This window comes from Vicia villosa, linkage group LG6, assembly GCF_029867415.1.
Source record: "Vicia villosa cultivar HV-30 ecotype Madison, WI linkage group LG6, Vvil1.0, whole genome shotgun sequence".
In the NCBI taxonomy this organism is placed as follows: domain Eukaryota; kingdom Viridiplantae; phylum Streptophyta; class Magnoliopsida; order Fabales; family Fabaceae; genus Vicia; species Vicia villosa.
In genome coordinates this window covers 128,361,212-128,385,424 of record NC_081185.1, presented here as the reverse complement: position 1 = coordinate 128,385,424, position 24,213 = coordinate 128,361,212, and the positions used below count along the sequence as shown (strand labels likewise).

Sequence of the window (24,213 nt, the reverse complement as noted above, 5' to 3'; positions counted from 1 at the left end):
GCTTTCCCAATGGCCTTACTACATGGGGTTATGTCATCAAATCCAGAGATAAAACAACTTTGCTACAAGCAACCAAGAAACAGGACATTGTTGTGACTCTGAACGTGCATAAATCTGATAAACATTGCAAGTGACTCTTATGAGATAGAAACCTAAAAGTTCATAAACTTTTAAATTTCTGATATAGCATGAGATTATATCCAAAACAGATTGTAGTGGTGAATTTCATCTAGAAAGTTATAACTTCTTGTACCCAATTTCATCATGAGAGTAAACAAATCTATTACTTTGCTAGATAACAATGTTGAGTTGCATGTGTTAATCTCTGGTAATATTGCTAGGCCGCGTGCAGTGTTTTGTTTGTGGATGGCTTGCCATAAACGACTCGCTACTAAGGACAGACTTGGCAAATTTGGTGTGATTGTATCAACTAACTGTAGTCTCTGCTAGGATTATGAAACATTAGAACATTTGTTTTTTGATTGCAGGGCTATGCATCATATATGGGCGAATGTATTACAATGGATACAGGTGGATCATACACCCCAACAGTGGGATCGGGAAATGATTTGGCTCACTAACTATTGCAAGGGCAAAGGGAAGAATTGTGGTATTATGAAGCTTGCTCTCGCAGAAACTGTCTACTACTGCTGAAAATTCAGAAATGATACTTGTTTGGAGAGAAATATGAAAAAGAAATTGTTGTAAATAACATTAAAAATACCATAGTTCATAGAGGGTGGTATAATAGGAGGTATAGAGAGTATATAGCAAAGCTTATGATGTAAGCATCTTGGTAGGTTGGATCCTTTGGTGATCACCTTGTATTTTGTGATTTTTTGAATTAATCCAATTATTATTTGATTCAAAAATCTATTACTTTGCTTCAAGTATTTAATTTGAATATACATATGTAATTCATTCATGTTATTCCATCAGATAAGAATAAATGTCCAATAGTTTGACTAAAAGCCATTGATAAAACAAATTGAAAGGAAAAACAAAATCACAAATTGCAAGTACAGATTCATTACAATAGGAACTTGAAGGTGTAAAAATTAAAAGTCAAATCTTAACAGAAATTCTAGAATTGTATTCTATCCTTTCTATACTTGAAATATAACCAATTCGCCAAAATATCCATCTGATCTTTTAAAGAAACAACTATGACTCTATTTTCTCTATCTTTAATCAATTCTAAAGCATAGCTAATGTGATTATTATCCTTAACAATTTTCGAGTCCTTCAGAATTTTCAAAACATCAATACAATTCGGAATAGAGTATTGTCCCTTCACATAAGATGTGGCTGCAATATCCTCATTTTCAACTACATCATCTTGTGCTGTCATTCTTTCCTTTTCCTCCTAATGTTAAAAAACACAACTAAATAGGGTCAACATTTAGATATACTAAACACTCATAATACAGATAATAATACACATAATAAAAGCAAAAATTCAACAGTTGTATCACATTTGAAACCCAATCAGAACTAGTCGTTGTTCCAAGTTAACCATGATGCTATATATATTTTTACTATTATTTTATTTCATTTAATATCACCATTTGATCAATTCTTTTAACGGTTGAGATTTGGTGTCAAATTAAACTTTGAAACCTTGGTGTCATTTGATCGTGTATATATATATATACAGTGGCGGAGCCAGAAAAGTTATAAAGCCTGGGCAAAAATTTAAAAACCGCAAATTTACATGATATATAATATATAAATAATTATCAATTAAAATAAAAGAGACTCGTCATTTTGTCAACAAAAATATAGTTTAAAATAAAAGAGATAAACATAATCTTACAATAATGGATCAAATTAAAGGTAAATACTTCGGTATCCTTGATTTTAGTTGAGTATTGGTACCCTTATTCAATCAAATGCACGTCATTTTTTACAACTATTTTATTTTAAAATAAATTCAAATATTAAATTAATTTACATTTAGAGTACCGGTACCCAATTACTTATCATGGGTACCTAAGAATTTACCTAAATAAAATTACGAGTGGGTACCTAAGAATTTACCTAAATAAAATTACGAGTCAAGTGTCATTTCTGAGACTTCTTTGCGATGAATATTCGAATAATATCAATATCATCAAGTGACTTAAATATCTCACACTCGATATAATCAAAACAAAACAGTGTTATATACCAATTTAATAATAATACTAATTTATGAATAATCTAAAAAAATTCCTCATCGAATTAAAACATATTATTAATTTAAAATAAAAAAACATTTAAAACCATTACATTACTTGTAAGAAAATGAAGTTGCTGATATGTTTTCAAGTTATGGTATATAACATTATATTAGTTTTAAACTTCACTATTTTAATTATTTTAATTATGTAGTTATTTATTTATTTATAGGAAATAATTAGGTTGAAAAGTCCATTGATATTAAAACTAAGTTGTAAAATTGATGCTTAATCACGTTGCTGCATTGCATATGCTGAGTGAAAACATTATGTACTATCACTATAATTTCCCGTGGAGCCCGGGCATAGGCCCATGCTGGCCGTAGGGTGGATTCGCCTATGTATATATATATATATATATATATATATATATATATATATATATATATATATATATATATATATATATATATATATATATATATATATATATATATATCTTCAGGATGTTGTGAGTTTTTGAGTTTTGATTAATTTAAAAAATCAATTTTAAAATTAAAACCTCACATCTAAGGATTATTAAATGTAATTATGCGTAGCTGATATACAGACTATGATCTGCAATTTCACTTTACTCATCTTGAACTGACTTGGATGTTAGAGTATTAACCATGCAGTTTCACCCCTCGTCGTCTTAAAGGAGATTAGAGTCACTATTCAAAATCATTATTATCAAACTCTCATAATTTTTAGTTTCTTCGTGAAATTGAAACACCCTTTTCTGATTCCCGAACGGAACAATGGCGCCGTTTGTGAGAATAGACTCTTGATACCTATGATTTTCATGAAAATCACGATTTACACTACAAAAACACTGTTGGACAAAAGCAGAAATTCCATATCAGAATCCTTGCGGTTCATATCCGAATCTTCGATTTACCAACTTGTGACTTCCTCAAACATGGAATTAGAAAATGAATCAATTTTGATCTCTAAGTTTGTGTTGAACCTGCACTTGCCTCTCAATTTCATGATTCACGAGTCATTCGGATCCCAAAGCCGAGAGCATTGAGAAGTAGATGCAGAGATCCATCGCAATCAGCTCGGTCAATCACTGTTTTCACCTTAATTCCTCGTCGTTAAGGTCTCCGATTTCCTCGAAAAATTCGCGAAACCGAGGAAGAAAGATCACAATTCCTAATCTAAGGTTTATGTCGGGACATGATGGCGAATTCTATGAAGGACGGACCGACGCCTCTTAATCCACTGTCCAACCTGGCTAGACTCACACTTCACACCGTTGTCGAGGCGATTATGGAGTCAATGCCAAAAGGATACCACAGGTTCATAGTTAATCTTGGGCGTAGAATGGGTTTCGGGGAACCCACTATCAATACAAAAGGATCTTGGACCTACGTCCAAAGCCCTCCTGGCCACTTCCAATAAATTAAGGAGAAACCGGTCGGTTCGACTGCATCATCGGGGTAACACATCAAGAAGGATAAGACCATTGGCCCAGAGATAACCAGAGTGAATGGGATAAAAGGGGTTTTCTACCATGCAATCAGAGAGAAGGCATCTCGACACCCCGAATTTCGTTTGAGAAGGGAATGTACAAATTGTGACTTCGAGCTTCCCTACGGTATATTTGTCCCAAAAGAAAGGCGAGATAGGTAGGGTAACCCTGTTCCTTCTTCAGAGGTCGAAAAATTCGATCCTCTCACACATCAAATGACAAATTCAAAGCAATCCATCTCAACACAGTTTAATCAAAGAAGACGATTTGAAGCGTAAAATACATTTGACCTAGAACTTTAAGGAAGAGCGGCAATTGTAGGCCCCAGACACCGTGTGGTTATTATGAGGTCATCGTCGATGGTTATCCACCCTGATGGTTAGTTACTTGTAAGAAATTTAATTCATTATTAACATGAATAAACATTTATTTATACGTATAAATATTAGGGGTGGCAAAATGGATGGATTGGATGGATATGGATTGGATTGCTAATGGATGGATGCAATCAATCCATTAGTCCATTAACAATTCATTAAATCTTCATCTAAAAAATCCAATCCAATCCATCCATTAAGGTTAAAATCCAATCCAATCCATCCATTAACATCTTTATAGTGGATGGATATCCATCCATCCAAAACATTTATTTAAATATTTTAATTAATTTTCTAATAATTTAGATTTTAAAACTTTACAAAAACTTTTTTTTTTTAATTTCTCTATAATAATATTTTTACAATATATAGATATAATATATTTATGTTATATTTATTCATAATTTATAATATTTGATAGATAAATTTTGATAATTATTTGTTAGTGTTATTCTGTTTTATATTTCTTTTTTTTCTAATGTTGTTTCTAATTTTTTTATCTTTGTATGAATTTACAATTTCGTTTAATAATTGGAATGATATATTTCTTCGTTGTTAAATTATGACACCCTTGCATTCTTATTTCTCCTTCAATACTTAACTACTGTGTTGAATTATAGATTTTTTCAATTTTATTTTGAAATATGATTTCCAATTCAAATGAATTGGTGCTTTTCAAAGTATATACAAAAGTATATACATAATATATACAAAAGTGAGTGAAAAAACTGATGGTGATATTTAATTGGTGATGAACATGATTGTTTACGTGAGAGAGAAAGAGTAATTTCACGATAGTGGAAATAAAAAATAAAATTATTATTATTATCATTAAAAGTTAGTAACTTACTTGAACAATGAGAAGAAATTAACAGCAGTTATTGATGAAAAATGCAATTGTTAGATGAAAATTTTAAGTGAAACTAAAAAAAATCCATTGGATTTATTAAATGAGATGGATGGATTGAATCCATCCATATAGTTAAATGGATGGATTGAATCCAATCCGTTAAATAGTTATTTGGTTGATGGATGGATTGGATGGATAAATTATTGGATGGATTGGATGGATTTTCCCTTAATGGATTTTATTGCCACCCCTAATAAATATATCTCTCATCTCCCTTTATTTTGTGTTTCTTTGTCTATTTATGCTAGGAAGCCTAAAACAGGAGGATATAGATAAACACATGAATACATTTATGATACGGACTTAACGCACTTATGCAATTTTGATATGACTTACGCGTATTCCGATCTCAGTGTGCATCTGATATGGACTTAACATACTCATATGATTTCGATACGGCTTAAAGTACATTCTACGTCCGACCGTGCATCTGATACGGACTTAACACATTCTTGTGATTCTGATACGACTTAAAGCAGACTCTACATCTAGCTATGCATGTGATACAAACTTAAGACATCCCTGCAATTCTGATACGATTTAAGCACATTCAAGATCCAAATGTGTATCTATATAGACGTAATGCATTATGATACCGCTCAAATGCACACCTCACATCTAAGGATTATTAAATGTAATTATGCGTAGCTGGCACCCCTTTAGATCTAGCCAATCCCAGGTTGCAGAAGGTGGAGCTCAAATAAGTTCACATTGATCCGAGCAAAGCCTTTAGGGCATCCTACCCTTGGCCAAGGAACGGTCCTCTGTGATGCGGAGCAAAATCCAAAATACGATTACATGATGCTGAGTGCGATATTTGTATATTTAAAACAATATGCCACTACAACAAATGCTAAAGACAGTAAATAAACATAACAACCAAAGATGTTAGCCAACATCATTTCGGATGCACCAAGATGCAAAGAAATAAAAAAATTTCAGACGTAACTTTCACCATCTCATTACAATGAAATACATTGATCATTTCATAAAGATAAACGATAAGGGATCCTATGCTCACAACAAATATTCATCCATCATCGACAAATGTCAATGGTCCAATCTAGATTCTGAAAGTAAATGAAGACCTTGAATGTAAAGAGAGTAAGCCATTAATATTACTGTTAAGAGGAAAAGTTACTGTTAATAGGAATGTGTTCTTCGATTTGCCACTAATATGACAGATCTAAACTTTAAAAAAAAAACTCTAGGATTGTAGAAACTACAAAAATCGCATGGACAAAGGTTGTAATGTCTCCAAGTGGTTAGACAATGACATTTTTTGTGAAAGACATTTAAAATTTGAATGTCAAAAGAAAAAATATCAAAGTGGAGAATGAGCTTGATAACACAAGAGGATGGTTAAATATGTCAATGGTTTCTAGACTTGTTATTTCGTGGTTAAGTTTAGTGTTAGTAATAATGTATTTGAAATAGCTATTTTGTCAACAAAGTATGTAAACCTTTCTTAAAATTAATGTAATATTTTATAAGCAATTTATGTGTTGCGGTTGGTCTTAGCTGGAGATTTCGACAACCAAAACAAAGTATTTTAGATTATATTTTTCGAAGAGAAAATAAGAAATGGTCATGTAAAGCTATTTCTCATAGTTTCTTCGTATAAGAGCTTCTCTCTTTGCGTCGAGTTGGAGCTTCTACTGAAAAGTCTTCGAAGTATTAAAAATTTAAGATTGAAGATATTGCAAAATATTTCGAAAGATATGCGTATTTTGATGAGTCACGTGGATTGCGTTGCGAAAGCTTCGAGTAGGATTATTTGAATTTCGAAATAATTCCTTTTAGCCAAAGGTACGCGTGGAAGCAACGTGGCATTTCGTTAGGAAAAGACCGTTAGGGTCAAATTAGAATAAATAGGAGTCTTTATGTTAGGATTCGGGGTGTTCATTTTGTACAAAAATTACTCAAAAATACTCAAGTACCAAGTGTGAGAGAAAGAGTTTGCTGAGAATGTACGTGTAACACCAAGTATCATTTTTAATGTTGTTTTCATTTCATTAATACAAGTCATTTACATACCTTTGTCGAATTATTTCCTTTATGATTGCAATCGAAGTCCTTTAATTCTTTCTTTAACTTCGTTGTTACATATTCCTTTATTTTTATGTCAATTGTAAATTCGAATACCTTTATCAAGTAGAATAGAGATACAAGATGAACTCAATCACGAAGACAAAATCACTTAGGCACATGTCCTAGGATCAATCTAGTCGATCCTGTAAGTTATCAAATATATATAAGAATTTGGAAGACTAGCGGTTGTTTACCAGAAATCATTGTAAACAGTTGGTTGCAAATATACATGTTGAAGAAGTCTCACATCGCTTAGTTTTGTGAAAAAATAAGGAGTTTAAGTCTATATATATGATTCAAGTTCTTTGTTACAAGATGCACCAGTCAAAAGCACTTTAAGCTTGTATTTGACTTTTTATAATTTCTCGTATACTCTTGTTTTAGAGTGTTGAGAGGTGCATTTAAATATTTGCTTTGGAGAGTGCGGGTGTATTGAGGCCTTGGGATGGTTGAGGGTAGTCTATGTGTTGTAACAATTATCACATAGTAGTATAAGAGTCGTGGTTCGACTTGGTGGGAGAGCGGGAGTTGGATCGTGTTATAGGATGGGGGGACTCACACTTCTGGGGAGAATATTGGGTGCTAGTGTGAGCGGTTGAAGTCTCACATTTTCTATGAATCGTGGAATGTTGGATTTATAAGAGAGGACCCCTTTACCTAACACCTTAATATTTTGGGTTGAGATGTAGCGTCTCTCTTATGGTCCTGGAGCATTAATCTCATTGGTGCTTTCGACTCCTCGGACTACGTGTTGTAACAGTTTTCACATTGTATTATTTTTTTGTTGTCATTTGACAACAGTCGTGATTTTTTCTCCAATCTTGGAACTTCCACGTTAATTTCTTGTGTTGTTATTTTGTTGTTCCTTTTTCTCTATGTTTCTTATTTTCCCAACATTATGTACTATGAAAATAATTATGTGTTACAGATTTTAATATACTAAGAAACCAATTTTATATTGTGAAATTGGGTTATATTGTTATAAAGCTAAACAATGGTCATATTTCATGTTAGCAAATTATGAACTACATTGAGCAATTCAGTTTTAAAAACTTGTGTTTTATATCAAGAAAATATGTATAAATGTAAGCTATATTGAACAATTGTAACAATTTAATTCAATTCCAATCGCTAACTATTTTTTTAATAATTGAAATACTTTAATTTCGTTATACTTCGTGGAAATTAACCATGAACAGACTTCCCTCTGACTTTGATTTCTACAGGATTTGAAATGGGATTACTTTCATTGATTGTCTTTAGCACCTATAGACTTGCAATGTGGTATGTTCCAAATTAGTTCTTGAGAAGGGATATACTGGGGATATCTGTGTGTGACATTGGTATTTGATTGAATAAATTGTACTACTAGCAAATTTATAGCCATAATAGTTTGATAGACCTTTGATGATTTGTTTTCATTCATTTATAGGCCATTGGGTAAGACGAACCTAAACTCATATTTTTAAGAATAATCAACGAAAAGAGAGAGAGAATATAAATTTATTTAAATTTTAATTTCATTTTTAATTGGCATTATGGGGGTGGTTGAGATAAAAGAGGAGAGAGACAATTTTATTTTTAATTAATAAAAAAAATATGATTTGTTGCATGTAAATACATGTGTTACGCTTGTGTCTATATAAGTATTTTCAAATGAACCTAGAACATATCTATGTACGTAAGTAATTCAACTACTTACCAAGTGAATGAACTGCCTTGATTAAAATCTATAACCCTATAACTTTGCTTCAAGCAGTATTAAATGTGATTATACAAATCATATTACTCTATGAGGATTTTTTTTTGGTGCATTTCTCTTTTCTAACCTTTCTTGAATGTTAATTAATTTGACTATTGATAGAACAAACTGAGTAGAAAACAAAAACCAGAAAATGCAAATAAGGGTACCATATTCATTACAATAGGAAGTTTAACATTCGAACAAAGTCAAAACTTAACAGAAACATTGGGATTTTCCTTATTATGCTTGTAATCTATCCAATCCTCGAGTTCACTGGAACAGTCTTTTAAAGAAATAACAATGACTCTATTTTTGCTATCTTTAATCAGTTCTAAAGCATAACTAAATCGTTTTCCATACAAACGACCTTCTTCCTTAAGAAATCTCAAGACATGAATGCAATTCGGAACAGAGTATTGACCACTCACATAAGATGTGGCTGCGATGTCTTCTTTTTCAACTACATCTTGTGTTGTCTCTGTTTCCTTTTTCACCTAATTCAAAAAACAACATGAAGCTATAACAGGGAACATATACATGGGATATTAGTCTTTGCAAAATATTCCGATTGTAATCTTTTTACAAAATACAATGTTTTCTTCCAAATCAACCATGTGATTTGATATGAAGCACAAGCACCAAACAAAGACACGTCCACACCATAATAATTTGGAAAAAAAATTATAAATTAAACATCATAAGTACTGGTGTCGGATTGGCACACCAACATTGACACATCTTTAAAAAAAGATGTGTCGGTGATACAAAGGTGATTGGATAGTAATCTTTTTTGTTCATTTTACCAAAGAAAATCAATACAAATCGATTTAGATTTAATATGAAAACTTTTACTAAACACAATTTCAGTAATAAAAACTCAAATCTCTAGCTAGCCTCAATATAAAAACTCAAATCTCTAGCTAGCCTTAATATTCCTATACAAATTCATAAATGAAATGAAAAATCTAGAATTTTAAAAGTAGGAAGAAAATTACATCAGATTCAGACATAATGGCTTCTGTATTAGAGACAATGATCGCTTATGAGTGTTCTCTTTGGAGGAAAAGGGAATGACAGGATTTTGAGGGTAGCCATAATTTCGGGTTAAATTTATGAGGAAACTAAAATAACCTCCCTCAATTATAGCAAGATAAATGTAACCTCCCCTCTATTTTTGTAAGCATCAAATTCCTCCCTCACGTTAAATTGTATTGAAACTTCCCTTAAAATATAAATGTTGGAATAGAAAGTTCAAATACAAATCTTATTACAGAAGAGGCTCATAAATGAAGAACAATTATTATGATACATATAATATAAGATGTGTGCATATATTGGTACATTTTAACGGTAGAATACTCTGTTCATGATTAAAATGTACCAATAAATGCACACATCTTATATTATATGTATCATAATAATTGGTTGATGACATTAGTGAACTAGCTATCAATGATAGATACAATAGTAAAAGTTTACTTTCTTCATTTCTTTTTGTCATCCCATTTATACGTCGAAAATTCTCATTGAAAATGATTCTCATGTTCTTGAAATGTTGAAACTTTATAACATGTGTGGTTGTTTTCATGTTTATGCAATATCATTAGTTAATCATGAGCTCTCTAATATTATAATAAGTGACTCCAATGATAATTGGAGAGTGGGTGGAGAGCTTAGTGATTATGAAGAAAAATATGATCTTCTAATTTTTTAAAATTCTGACGAAGATAAAGTGTCAATTTATTCTGATAGATGAATAAAATGAAAGATATGTGCTCCTAATTTTAGAACTACTCTTAGATATTTTGTTATACAATAGGGTTTAATATTAAGAGGATAAAAAATGAAAAGGAAATAGTAACTGCCATATGTGCTCTAAATGGTTGTTCGCATATTCATGCATCTTCTGCACCATATGGGTTAACATATAAGATTAAGTCATACAACTTATATCGTTCTTGCATACGAACAACAGAAAACTCAAATGTTTCATTTAATTGGATCGCAAGGAAGTTAGAAAGCAAGTTAAAGTTTGACTCAAATATGAGTTAAGTGAGTATGAAATAAGAACTATTAGATAACTATGGCATAAAATCAAGTAATGTTGGTCAACTTTATTGTGCAAGAAAAGGTGAGACAATACACTAAGGAGTCTCATGCACTTTCTTTTAATAACTTGCCATCTTGGACCAACCTTGCTTTGGAGACAAATCCTGGATCTATTATAAAACTTGAGTTGGAACCAAGAATCAACCAAAACCCTATATTTTAAAAAAAAATTAAATGAAATGAAAACTGGATTTGTGAAAGGTTGTTGGCCTTGGTTTGGAATTAATGAGTGTCATCTAATAGGACCATAAAGGGGACTATTACTATAAGTTGTGGCAGTTGATGGAAACAAAGACATGTTTCTGATTGCCTTTGTTGTTGTTGAAGTTGAATGTAAGGACTCGTGGATGTTTTTTTTCTTCACTTTGTTTGGTAGCACGATCTGCAGTTTATTCCTGAATGGCAAGACAATCATGTGACAATTATGTCATATATTCAAAAGGTTGGTGATTGTCTATTTTTTTAGAATCACACTTGATTTTCTAGTTTGATTTATGTAATTCAAATTGTTTATTTAATAGGGGTTGCAAAATGCCGTTGTGGAAACATTTCTCATGCTAAACTTTGATTACTTTTTTCAAAATAATTGGATGACAATTACTTGTCTATTCGTTATATGCTTTTATATTTATACTAAATGTATATTTCCACTTATAGGTATTGTTGTAATCATTTTCTAAAAAAAAAATCAAACTAAAATTTAGAACATTGCTTCTTAATTCACAATTCTAGGTTCTTGCTATGGCATATAGTATAATGGGTTTATATTTGAGAAAGATATGGAAAAACTAAAAAATGTGAGTGTTGAGGTTGCGAATTGGATGTTAGATCCAGAAAGGCCTAAAATCATGTGGGATACACATACTATTGATTTTGAGTGTAAATCTAATCATGTAACAATGTCATTGAGTTCTTTAATAGTTAGATTGAAGACGATACAAAGAAAACACTTTTTTCAATGATTGAGTCGATTGCGTGCAGGTTGATGGCTACATTTCAAAAGAGATATGAAAAGGGATGCGAGTTTAATAACGTTGTCAGCCATAAGATTAGAAAGGTGCTTGACACAACAATGTAAGATGGAAGAGTGTGTAGAGTCACTTATGCAGGTGATGATGAGTTTGGAGTGAAAGACAAGTATATTACTTTTGTGGTGAACTTGAGGAGTCGAACATGTGGGCGTGATTATTTGAGGATAACTGATTTACCATACAAGCATGCATGTGCATGAATTACATACAAAAGAGAAGATGTAGAGATATTTTGTGATACAACTTATACTAATAAAATATAATCTTTATGCTAAAATGATAACATGTATCCCATGCCTGAGTTAGATGACAAAAATAGAGGTTCTTTTGGGAAAATTGAGCCTCCTGTGTTGAGGAAATTTTTGAGGTCGACCAAGAGTTAATAAGAAAAGGAATGTAATTGAAGATCCAAATGGTTTGCAGGAAGCTAGAAGATTTAGGTGCGGGAATTGCAAGGATTTTGGATATAACATACTAGGGAGTCAAAGAGATATAACAAAAAAAGAAGTATGAGTATATATTCAATTACTTAGCACATATTTTGATACATGGATTCCAATATATTTGTTTTATTTGCAAAACAAATAAAGGTGCAGCGTAAAGAATAAAACTCTAATGAAAATGCAACTTGTTTAAGTCAACTCACTCATAATATATACTTATTGTCCTTATGGAAATAATCTCTAGTTATCGAATCACTAAAAATAATTAGTGATATGTGTTGTTATTTGAATTGTTTGTGAAGATAAATTATTATGTCTTACTGATTTTTGAAGATGAATTGTTATCTTTTGTAAAACTGTTGTTACACACTGACGCTTCTTTATATATATATATATATATATATATATATATATATATATATATATATATATATATATATATATATATATATATATATATATATATATATATATATATATATATATATATATATATAAAAGAAGCGTCAGTGTGTAACAACAGTTTTACAAAAGAACCGTAATGATATCCCTATTATTTTTATTGAAATATAAATAAAAATAAAAAGGTGTGCATTAACGTAAAAGGAATAAACTATTTGAGGGAACTGTGGTTCAAACATAGAAAAGCTTGATTGTATCACCACGGTTATGGAAGTAACCGTAATTATACCCTTAAAAAATTTAATTAAAAAATATAAAAAATATGTTAACGCATGAGTTTAGAAGTGTCACCACGGTTTTGAATAGATACCACATAGCTGCAAAAATGGAGGTCGATGGTGATGATCCACTGGTTTTACATCATAGAGCATTTGTATTGAGGTCATACCTTATGTATTTGGTTGGCCCATCCATGTCTGTGGACAAAAGTGCTTATTATGTTGATGTCGTTTACTATAGATACTTCATTGACTTCAAACAGATTCATGAGTAAAACTGGGGAACCACTTGTTTGGTTTACCGAAGTTAAGTGAAGCTTGTCTTTGGAAGATTTGACAAATGATTGCAAGAAACGCGTTGTTTACGTTAATATATTTGCACCTTTAACTGTTACTAATATTTCACCACACTTGTGCTACACTATTACTAATACTTTATCTGAACTATTTTCAGGCATGGATACTCTCTCACTTTCCATACAACTTTGGCTGGTCATATGAATATAATGAGGCTTGGTCACGTGCTTGCTCCTTCATGCCGCTTAGAGAGAATCAGGCGATCAAGTTGTTCTGAATGTTTCTTAACCATATTAGAGCAAATGATATACACTACACATTGTACAATGATCACTATTAGACGCGTCCCTTTGATGACATAGCCTTCTACTCCATATGATTTGTTCCAGGGGCATGCCTAATTTATTTACATCTACCTAAGAGAGTCATACGCTAGTTCGAGTTTCTACATGGTGTTCCAAAGTATCGCACCATATATGCTCCTCCCACTATCTTTCGTATAGATGGTGTGAAGAGTAACCCCTTGAATAATGTACTTGAGAGACTATATTCAATCCGTAAGCCCATATTGTTGGCCTGTACATATTGAAAATTATACCTTGTACCCCTGCTTTTATCCCAATACCCCTACCAAAAAAAAATTCGGACAAAATTACCCCTGTATAAATAGTGAAAATTACCAAAATTTTCACTTTTTCACTCATTTTCACTGATTTTCACGCTGCAGTAAGAGGGAATTTTTTAGCCCAAAAACCGGATAACCCAGCCTCCAGATTTCCGGTTCATCAGACTTAGAGAAGTAAGTTTTTTTTTTTAAAATATCTCAACCGGATAACCCAGCTATGGGATTTCCGGTTTTGTTTGTTTTCTATTTAACATAGCCGGATAACCCATTGATGGGGTTTCCGGTTCATTTGCACATAGCCGGATAACCCAACAAGGGGATTTCCGGTTCTTATGGGCCTTAGCCGGATAACCTAGTCTTTGGGTATCCGGTTCATAGTTTTTTTTTTGTTTTTTTTTTTGTTTTTCTTTTTTGTTTTTTTTTTTTTTGTTTTTTTTTTAATATCATTTTATTTAATTGTTAACTATTTTATTTTTTGTTTTTTAGTGGTTCGAAGAAGAGGAGGTGCGATCGACGGAATGCGTCAAAGAGGACGACAACGTCGAGAGGCTGATGGCGAGGGAGCTGCTCCTGAGGTTGATCCGCAGCATCCGGCATTTCCCGGAGGACCTACGGATACATCATTATTGGTTAGATATCAGAGGCACGTTGCATATCATTTATGGTTGGGCGAGGTACGTAAATATTTTCTTAAATGTTTTTTTAAATTACATGTACTTATATATTAACATATATTACAAATTATTTTCAGGAGAGACGACCAAAGCCGACCTTAAAGGTTGCTGCGCATGGCAGCAAATTAATAGGATGGGTTCCGGCAATGCTCCCAAGGCAGATGGAAAATTGGTTAGTTGCATCTGGCCTTTCATCTTTGCAGCATACTAGTTTGTCGAGGGTAGATACGCATCTATTATCTGCTTTTGTTGAGAGATGGCATCCTGAAACATCGTCATTTCATATGCCGTTCGGCGAGATGACCATCACGCTAGACGATGTTTCTTGTCTTCTTCATGTACCGATTAGGGGCCAGCTGGTTGACCCCGATGTTGTTGTCACCGATTATGATGCCATCCATCTAGCTGTTGAGTTGTTTGGTGTTTCACTGAGTGATGCAACTGAGGAGGCTTCTGCTGTAAGGGGTCCTTACTATAAATTAGATTGGTTGAAGCAAGTTTTTGAGCAACAAAGAGCTGCGGATAACTTTACAGGCGCTATGAGAGCATACATGATGTTGCTATTAGGTTGTACCATTCTTGCCGACAAGACGTTTACTCTTGTCGAGGCAAAATATCTTCCACTTTTGAGAGATTTGGATAATTGTGGAAACTATTGCTGGGGGGCAGCTGCACTGGTTACTCTGTATAGATACTTAGGGGATGCCTCATTTTATTCATGCAAGCAGCTTGGCGGTTATGCCTCTCTTCTTCAGGTTTAAAATTTTACTTATTATTTAATTATACTTAATATCTAATATTTTAGTTTAATTTAGTTTATTATAATTTAGTTTAATTTATAATAGTAACTTTTACTTTTGTTTCAGTGTTGGATTCATGAGTACTTTCCAACTGTTGGAAAGAGAGGTACTTCTGGGTTATTTGGCATTGATATTCCGATGGCTAGGGCGATGAAATGGGAATATAGGCAGGGGACGCAAAAAGTGGCTGACATCCGAGCTATGTTAGATCAGTTGACTCCTCACGATATTGCCTGGCGCCCTTTTGAGGATCATCGGGTGCACCGTCCTTTTGATGATATCTGTTTGTATCGGGGTGGTTTGAAGTGGTTTGGTACTGTAGTTCTATATTTACCTGACAGATGCTTGCGTCAGTTTGGATACAGACAGTACATACCGACTGCTCCTCCTAATGTAGACACACTTGATGTGGATGTTGAGTGGGCTACATATAGGCAGAGTGTGTTGCAGGTGACCCGATCCCACGATGATCCCCCAGCTGCGTTTGCCACCATACCATATGAGACAGACGATGATTATTTGGCGTGGTATTATACGGTGTCACATCCTATATTGAGAGCACCAAGAGGTGATCAGCCGATGGAGGTACCAGTGCCTGTCTATGACGAAGGACCGTCAGACCCGAGATTATCATATATATCTCATGAGCTTCATCATTACTTACAGCGTCATCAGGCTGTTCCTGAAGACGAACAGTTTCTGGAGATATTTAGAGCACTCAGACTTGCACAGGGCGGACCATTACCTAGGGAAGGTCCAATTACTTATGACCATGAGTCTGATTGATGTCACATTTTATGTTTATATTTATGTTTTAGTTTGAGACTTATGTATTGTTATGAGACTTGTAGACGTATGTGTTATTATAAGACTTGTAGTTTGAGATTAATTATTTATAATCCATTTGGCAACATATTAAAATCCAATAGTACTAATGTTGTAATATCATAAAATCAATCTAAGCTGACATGTTTTGGTAGTATAGGCATTAGCCGTTGCCAATGTTGTAACCGCCCGGCAAATCCTACCATCCAAGAAGTTGCATCTTTTGTGCGATATTTCGTCCAATCAGTTGTGACAGGTGGCAACGGGAATCCTTCATTCATGTTTACCTGCACATAAAATAAATATCAGAAAAACACGAATAGGGATTGAATGTACGAAAAATGTGTTTCTAACTACCTGAACCCAATGATTTCCATTGACAAAGCCGATACAGTAAATGGATGCATTAGGTGAATGTGCACTCGTCATAGGAAAGTAACTCAAACTGAGGTGACCTAAAGAGACGAGAACAACATTATACCGATTAGCTATTACATAGCCCAACTCAGGTAACGTCATCCATTTATTTGGTGGTTGTTGACCTAATTTTTCTATCACCAACGATGATCTCACTGTTGGAAGGCGTTGACCAAATAAATCCTCATACAACTTGCTTCTAGGACCTATAATCTCTTTCTCCAAATCCCGACGAACCATTGACCATCCATCTGTGCCATAACCATGCAAAGATGCAATGGCTCTAAAACCACAATTTCCATCATCTCTTACATCAACAATGTCATCAATAAATGGTCTGATGTAATCTGGAAATTGTACAATGTATTTATCAAATTCTCTATTTTTTGAGGTTTGGGATAGTTGTGAATATAACCTCTTTGAAGATTTTTGAGAACTCATTTGTGATTGATCAACATACTCATATCCTGAAGGATCACGATAAACATCATATCCCACAGGTCTCTTCCCTTTTTTCTTAACCCTTCCTTTGGTTTTAATTTTTTCAGGCGGTGGACACATCTTTGTTGTAGTTGGATAAGCAATCTCACACACTCTGCTTTTTAATGCTCTTTTTCCGACAACATCTACTGACCTCCACATTTTCCAAATTTCATCGATTGCATTTGTCATGTCTATTTCTGATCCATCATCTGCATCTATATCTTGATTTCCTTCCATACTTAGTTTCCTCCAATGAATATGAATAGCCTCAATTGGTATCGCATCACCACTCAATGTATATCTCCCTAACTCACAAGCACATGGTAACCCATATACTTTTCTATGAGTACATCCGCACTTTTGCGTATCGGTACCCACCATGTCAATCCTCAACCACTCTTCAGCAATCTGCCTCAATGCAGCTCTTGATACTGAACCACGCAAATTTGAATAAAAAGGACTAGTATGTGCATGCTCAACTTCATAAAAACTCTTCTGAAATGAAGCTCTAATGTTTCCCACTTGTATCTTGATGTTGTCATTCATAGCCTCCCAACATTTGCATAAATCACCTAAGCTATTCTCTAACATTTGCTTAAGTTTCCAATGCGCAGACTCCACCCTTTAAATTAAAAAAAACAACTAATTATCTATAATATTAATATAAAGAAACAATGTCGATAAAATCGCATAAACATACCTATTTGTTGTTGTGTTGCCCAAATGTAACACTTGATTGATCCATGCTTCGACAAATCGATGTCTGTGCGGTGTCAACCACGTGTCATTCACATAATCAATAAAACCTTTGGAGTCAACACATGCATCCTCAAGTTGTTTCAACCGTTGATGGTACTCCAACTCATCACTAGCCTTTATCAGTTCAAACCACATTTTCTCCACTGTTTCTCGCATATCATCCACAACATGTTCCTTACACCTTGATTTCACGTTTTTGTTGATGTGAAATCGGCAAAGCAAATTAGCTGTCTTTGGGAATATTGTTTCAATGGCTTTCATTAAAGCAAGATCTCTATCAGTCAAGATTACTTGAGGACAATTATCCTGCTTGATAAACAACTGTTTCAACTTATCCATTACCCAACAAAAAGTCTCTGTCTGCTCAGATTCCATATAGGCAAATGCAACAGCAAATGTTAATTTAGTTGATGTCATACCAACTATTTCAAACAACGGTTGCCTGTACTTGTTTGTCTTGTATGTGCAGTCCATAATCAATACAATAGGAAACATATTCAACAACTTCACTGAATCTGGATGTGCCCAAAAAATATCTCTCACAACTTCTGACTCATCCTTTTTCCTACTCCAGTAAACATAACCTGATTTTTCAACCAACTTGAGCAATTGTTGCATTTCTGTTCTAGGACCCCTTATGTCTTTTTGTATCTTACTCTTATGTTTGTATATTTGCGTGATCCGAGTGACATTCTCCGGGTCACGCTCTTGCAATGACAATAATATGTGTCTTGGTGGAACATGGCGTTTTGACAAATCAACAATATGTTGTTTATCATCTGTATTTAGTCGACTTACGAAAGCATGACCTTCAAATCTATCAGGTAAGCCGTGGTTGTGTACTCCGCATTTTACATCTATCTTCCATCCAGAACCATCTTTCGACGGTGTTGACCTAATTTTGAAAGGACAACCACATCTCTTACTAGCACTTTGGGTTTCGCTATCTGTTTTTTTGTATTTTCCACCTCTATCACAACCAAATATTAATTTATCACTTCTTCCTCGCTTGCCTGTTTTTATATCTGAACGAGCTATTATAACTGTTACTTTATTCCTGATTCCAACGTCCTTAATCCAACTGATCGCCTCTTCTCTTGTAGCAAATTTTTGACCAGTTACAAAAACATCAGTTGTATCCACACATGTTTGAGCTACATCGCATTTCTTCAAAGGAGGATCCACACCTAAATATATATAATTAATTTAACTTAATATATAATTAAAAAAAATAAAAAGTTAAAATTAAAGTAATTTAAAAAAAAAAGGAAAAAATTAAAAAAAACAAGAACCGGAATACCCACAAAGGGGATATCCGGCTGGGAAAACTTAAAATGTAACAAACCGGAATACCCATACATGGGATATCCGGTTGGGAAAATTGAAATAAAACAAACCGGAATACCCATCCCTGGGATCTCCGGTTGATGAAGGTTTTAAAAAAACAAACCGGAAGACTTCATGTCTGGTTATCCGGTTCTGACGAGGTACCAATCTCCCTTTCTCCTCTTACCGTCCGTACAAACAGTAACAATAAAAAAAAAATCAAAAATTAAAAATTAAAAGTAAAAAAAGGATAAAATTGGAATTTTTAAAAAATTGTCGGGGTATTGGGATAAACGTAGGGGTACAGGGTATAATTTTCGTACATATTGTGAAAAAAAGTGGGCTTTTTGATTGCCCGGGCCTCCCACATGACAAAGAACATTGTAAAACTTATAAAAGTTATAATATATATACTCCCTCCTTCGTAATATCCATACCCCATATTTTTAATATAAAAAAAATCACTTTATACATTTAAATTTTAATTCTGGTATTTTGGAAAATATAAAATTTACTACCAAATAATGTCAAATTTCAATTTTAAGACTTAGCCTCGGTCTGACACTCTAACCGTAGCTAAACCCCTTTTTCTTAAAATACATTTTATTGTTTGTAATCAATAATCTTTTACTCAAACAAACTTGTCCATTTCATTAAAAGTTAGAAGATCAATATATTTTTGAAATATAAAGAAAATATGTGAACAAAATCTATATATGACTATATCTTAACGAACTTTTCTTTTTGAGCAAAATATCTTAACGAACTTATGCACTTCAATATTTGATTAATATCAATACTTATATCCGATATCCTCATAATTCTACTAATAATCATGTTTAGGAAAAAATATTAATTTTGTTATGTGCATGTCATTTAATTGTCAGAGTATATAGTAATAGCATGAAACAATTAAAGAATCTGTGTTGTTTGTGGATTAAGATTTGAAAATGAAACCATCTTACTTAAGTTGTTTCTCTTTGGCAAGCCACATGATGGAAGTTGAAAATTTTAACAAGTGATGTCAAAACAAGGTCTTTAGATCTGTTATATTTCCTTTCTTTTCTCTTTATTGTTGGGACATGGGAAAATAACTAGAGTGAAAATGGTAAATTTATATGATTAAGATGTGCACTACTATAATTGAGGTCCAAATGCAATGTCATGAAGATCACCAAGTCTATATTTGTGTTCTTTTTTTGTTTGTTGTGATGGGTTCATTCTGCTTTTTGGTGGATTAAAACATTAAAGTCAATAATCACCGCGGTGATCATGCTTAAGTAATAAAAATACTTGAAAGAAAAAATAAAGGTCACTTATTAAATATTAAAGAATAACAAAAGGCTAAAACTTTGGAATCATATTAGGTTTATGACAGTTGAGCCAATTTTCTTTTATTGTGTATTGTAATCACAATCATTGATGTTATTAAGTTATGCTACCATGATTCTTTACTATGTTTTTCACTGCAAGTATCTGAATTATGTGTTAAAAAATTCTAAACATTATATTATAAGACAATATTGTTGAGTTTGAGGAGCATTAAAAGTGTTAATGAGGTACCAATTGGTAGTTGGTTTAGTGGTGATTGGTGCTGAACTTGGTAGGGAGGACTGCAGTTTGATCCCCCGCAGCTACGATCGGAAGGGGACTGGAACCACTTGATGCCAGAACTGAACCCCGAGTCGGACTATACCGGTGGTGATAAAACAAAAAAAAATGTTAATGAGGTAAACATTCAATATCTAAGAGATTTTGACACCGCTTATTCACCTAAAATCTTAGGGCAATGAAAGTATGGATCAACTCTCTTAAATATCCAATATTTTCTTTATTTCTAGTTGATATGAGATATAACCACTCATACTTGAATCTCAACAATCTCCCCCACAAGTGTGAGTCACTCACATGACTAATCTTGATCCATACTAGAATCTCATTTCTGCTCTCCACTGAACCCATCCCTGGTTCTAATACCAATTGTTAGAACAACAACTAGTATCGAAGATTAAAGATTAAAAAAGTCAAAGATAATGAACATAATCGATCTTTGTTAACGCGGTTTGGTCAATGATATCTATCTCTAAGACTATAGAGTAATTATAGTTCTCTTTATTTCTATCTTATGAATTAGGATTACATTGTTAAATTACAAGTCATATATATAATACTAGTGTTCAGTTTACCTAAACTCTAATCCTTATTTACCCATAATAATCTCTATTATATCATTTATACTCAACAATACCCATATATCTCTACCCATTATAATCTTCATAATATGAATTATACTCTATAATAACCATAGTAATTTCCACAATATGAATCCTACTCAATAATCTCCATCTTGGAAAATATGAAACCCCTATAAGACTTCATGCATGATGATTCTTCATGCAAACTAGAAACATATAACATGTCCAAACAATGCCTGAACTTGTCACTAATGACTGACTTAGTCAATATATCAGCTGCATTCTCTGAAGTATGAACATTTTCAAGTAATATCTTATCAGATGCAAATAACTCTCTAATCTTGTGAAACCTCGGGTCAATATGCATGATCCAAGCATGATACACCTGATTGTTTTCCAAATGATTGACATTCTACTATCACAATGCAATCAAACTCGATCTTTCTAAACACCTAATTCTCTCATCAATCCTATAAGTCATAAGGCTTTTTTGGGAGCTTCACCTGCCACTATGTGTTATGCTTCAGTTGTCGACATGAACACTTAGATTGAATTGATGATTTCCAACAAATAGTCCATCCTACTAAAGTAATAGCATACCCTATTGTAGACCTCATATCATACATATCACAAGTATAGTTTAAATCAACATATCCTACAACTAAAGGATCACAATATTTATTGATAAACATTAACCATAACTCATAGTACCTTTCAAGTACCTTAAAATCCACACGGCTGCTTCTCAATGACACTTTCTGGTTTGGACATAAACTTATTAACCTTACTTATAACATGTGCCAAATATGGTCTAATGCATACAATATCATACATTAAACAACAACAACACTAGCATAAGGAACCTTTTATATGTACTTACATGCACTATTAAGGTGATAAAAAATGGTGATGTTTATTGATAGCAAAACTCAATTAACTGTTTGGTTTTGATGATGACAACACATGATATTCAATGATAACTTGTGAAGTCCTTATCTCTTGAAGATAGCTCAATTGATCAAAGATGCTGAAGATAATTTATCAAGCTATCCTTTGGGATATGCTATTAAAGAACAAGTCATCTCTTTGAAGATAACATTATGGCGAATAGACGTTTAAGTGAAGACTTATATTTCAAGGTTCACCAATGGTTTGGTCTCTAAACTCTTAGATGATGATAATCAATTTAAAGTTATCTCAATCCTTGTCAAGCTAGAAGATTAAAATTTCACGTGTGATGCTAAATTCACAGATATTTGTGCCATTTTGAAACTTCAGAGTTGTAAAAGAGAGGAAGTGTGGAAACTCGTTTGGTCTTGTCGGCCTAAATGACTAGTGTCTTGTAAAGGTACAAGGGTACTTATGGAATTAAAAATGAAAAATCACATCCACACTAAAAAAACTTTGAGAATCCTATCTTGTTTTGTTAAAACCACCGGAAAATGTTTTTAGGGCCTAGTTAATTGATTGGGGAATTGTCTGATCGATTAGGAGGTTGTTTACAACTAAATAATTCATTATTTTGCTTTATAACACTATGCATTAGGGATATCAATTTACATTTGTTAATGGGGATTCTCGTGGAGATTATTTTTCTGGGGCTCCGAAGTCAGGGACCCCCTGCAGGAACGAAGATGAAGGGAAAAGTTTCTCCAATGACACTTCGGAGCGGGGATCAACGAAGTACCCTCTAGCCCGTGGATTCCCGACCCCAACCATATTACATAAATTATATATATATATATATATATATATATATATATATATATATATATATATATATATATATATATATATATATATATATATATATATATATATATATATATATATATATATATATATATATATATATATAAGGAGAGACATTCTTCCTCCAAGAGTAAGTTATTATAACTTACCCACATTTTGACCATTAATTCTTTTAAATCTAATGGTTAAAAATAATAAATAATTAAATATGGAGTAAATAACTTACTCTTGGAGTAAGAATGCATATTCCTCCTCTCTCTCTCTCTCTCTCTCTCTATATATATATATATATATATATATATATATATATATATATATATATATATATATATATATATATAATAAACTATAATTATATAATTTCTTAATATTTTGATTTATTTAGATTAACTTTGTCCAAAGTGACTCTATTTGATTCTGTTAGTTGGATAATTGACTTGGTATTTTGGAATACCATCAAATTCTAATTTAATTTTTTATGCTTTATGGGATATTTTCAGTAGTTTTTATGGATATTTGACTATTATAGTTTCCTATTATTTATATGCATTATGAGATATTTTGGTTATGAGTTTTTGTATTATGCACGGTAGAAAGATATTTGGTTTGATATTTATTTTTCTGACATAAAATAAAATTAACAATTGTAAGTGTTTTTGCATTTTTTTGTTATTGATACAATATGTGTTTTTATTTTATTTTTTAAAAAAGAAAATGCCAAATATATATGCTTTTTTAAGTTATTTGTTAATTTTATTTCGATTTTCACTACACCACCCAACATTGTGATCGCTTGAGCTAAAGACCGTTAGGATAAATTCAGTACTCATATACGTACCCATGTGGGTTCAATCTTATTATACTACTTAGAATTGTCATGCACTTGCGGATGGGCAACATCAGGAGCGGGGAAACACCCTCTGCACATTTCCTGCCTTGTTGATATCCCTACTCAAAATTGGTTGGAACAAGGCTCTTAATAATTAATAATTGCTAAATA

The 24,213-nt window shown here is 32.7% G+C and overlaps 3 protein-coding genes across 4 annotated transcripts; 1 reads left to right on the top strand and 2 right to left on the bottom strand.

Moving 5' to 3' along the window:
- Positions 1-1,061: 1,061 nt before the first annotated feature.
- On the bottom strand, positions 1,062-9,873 carry LOC131612347 (uncharacterized). Of its 2 annotated transcripts, none has more exons than XM_058884144.1 (2): positions 9,793-9,820; positions 1,062-1,366 (listed from the first exon to the last, which is right to left on the bottom strand). In XM_058884144.1, exons 1-2 carry the CDS (start codon positions 9,805-9,807, stop codon positions 1,085-1,087), a joined length of 297 nt encoding a protein of 98 aa, XP_058740127.1. In that variant the 5' UTR covers positions 9,808-9,820; the 3' UTR covers positions 1,062-1,084. The 2 variants fall into 2 exon arrangements, with proteins under 2 accessions (XP_058740127.1, XP_058740126.1); XM_058884143.1 differs by lacking the exon at positions 1,062-1,366 and adding an exon at positions 8,950-9,291 and having other exon boundaries at positions 9,793-9,873.
- Positions 9,874-14,474: 4,601 nt separating this feature from the next.
- LOC131612346 (protein MAIN-LIKE 1-like) lies at positions 14,475-16,300 on the top strand. Its single transcript, XM_058884142.1, has 3 exons — positions 14,475-14,656; positions 14,734-15,411; positions 15,523-16,300. Exons 1-3 carry the CDS (start codon positions 14,501-14,503, stop codon positions 16,240-16,242), a joined length of 1,554 nt encoding a protein of 517 aa, XP_058740125.1. The 5' UTR covers positions 14,475-14,500; the 3' UTR covers positions 16,243-16,300.
- A 109-nt stretch (positions 16,301-16,409) lies between these two features.
- LOC131614642 (PKS-NRPS hybrid synthetase cheA-like) lies at positions 16,410-19,349 on the bottom strand. The gene is made up of 5 exons (XM_058886201.1): positions 19,241-19,349; positions 18,484-19,127; positions 17,882-18,396; positions 16,639-17,803; positions 16,410-16,568 (listed from the first exon to the last, which is right to left on the bottom strand). Exons 1-5 carry the CDS (start codon positions 19,347-19,349, stop codon positions 16,410-16,412), a joined length of 2,592 nt encoding a protein of 863 aa, XP_058742184.1.
- Between the last annotated feature and the right edge of the window lie 4,864 nt (positions 19,350-24,213).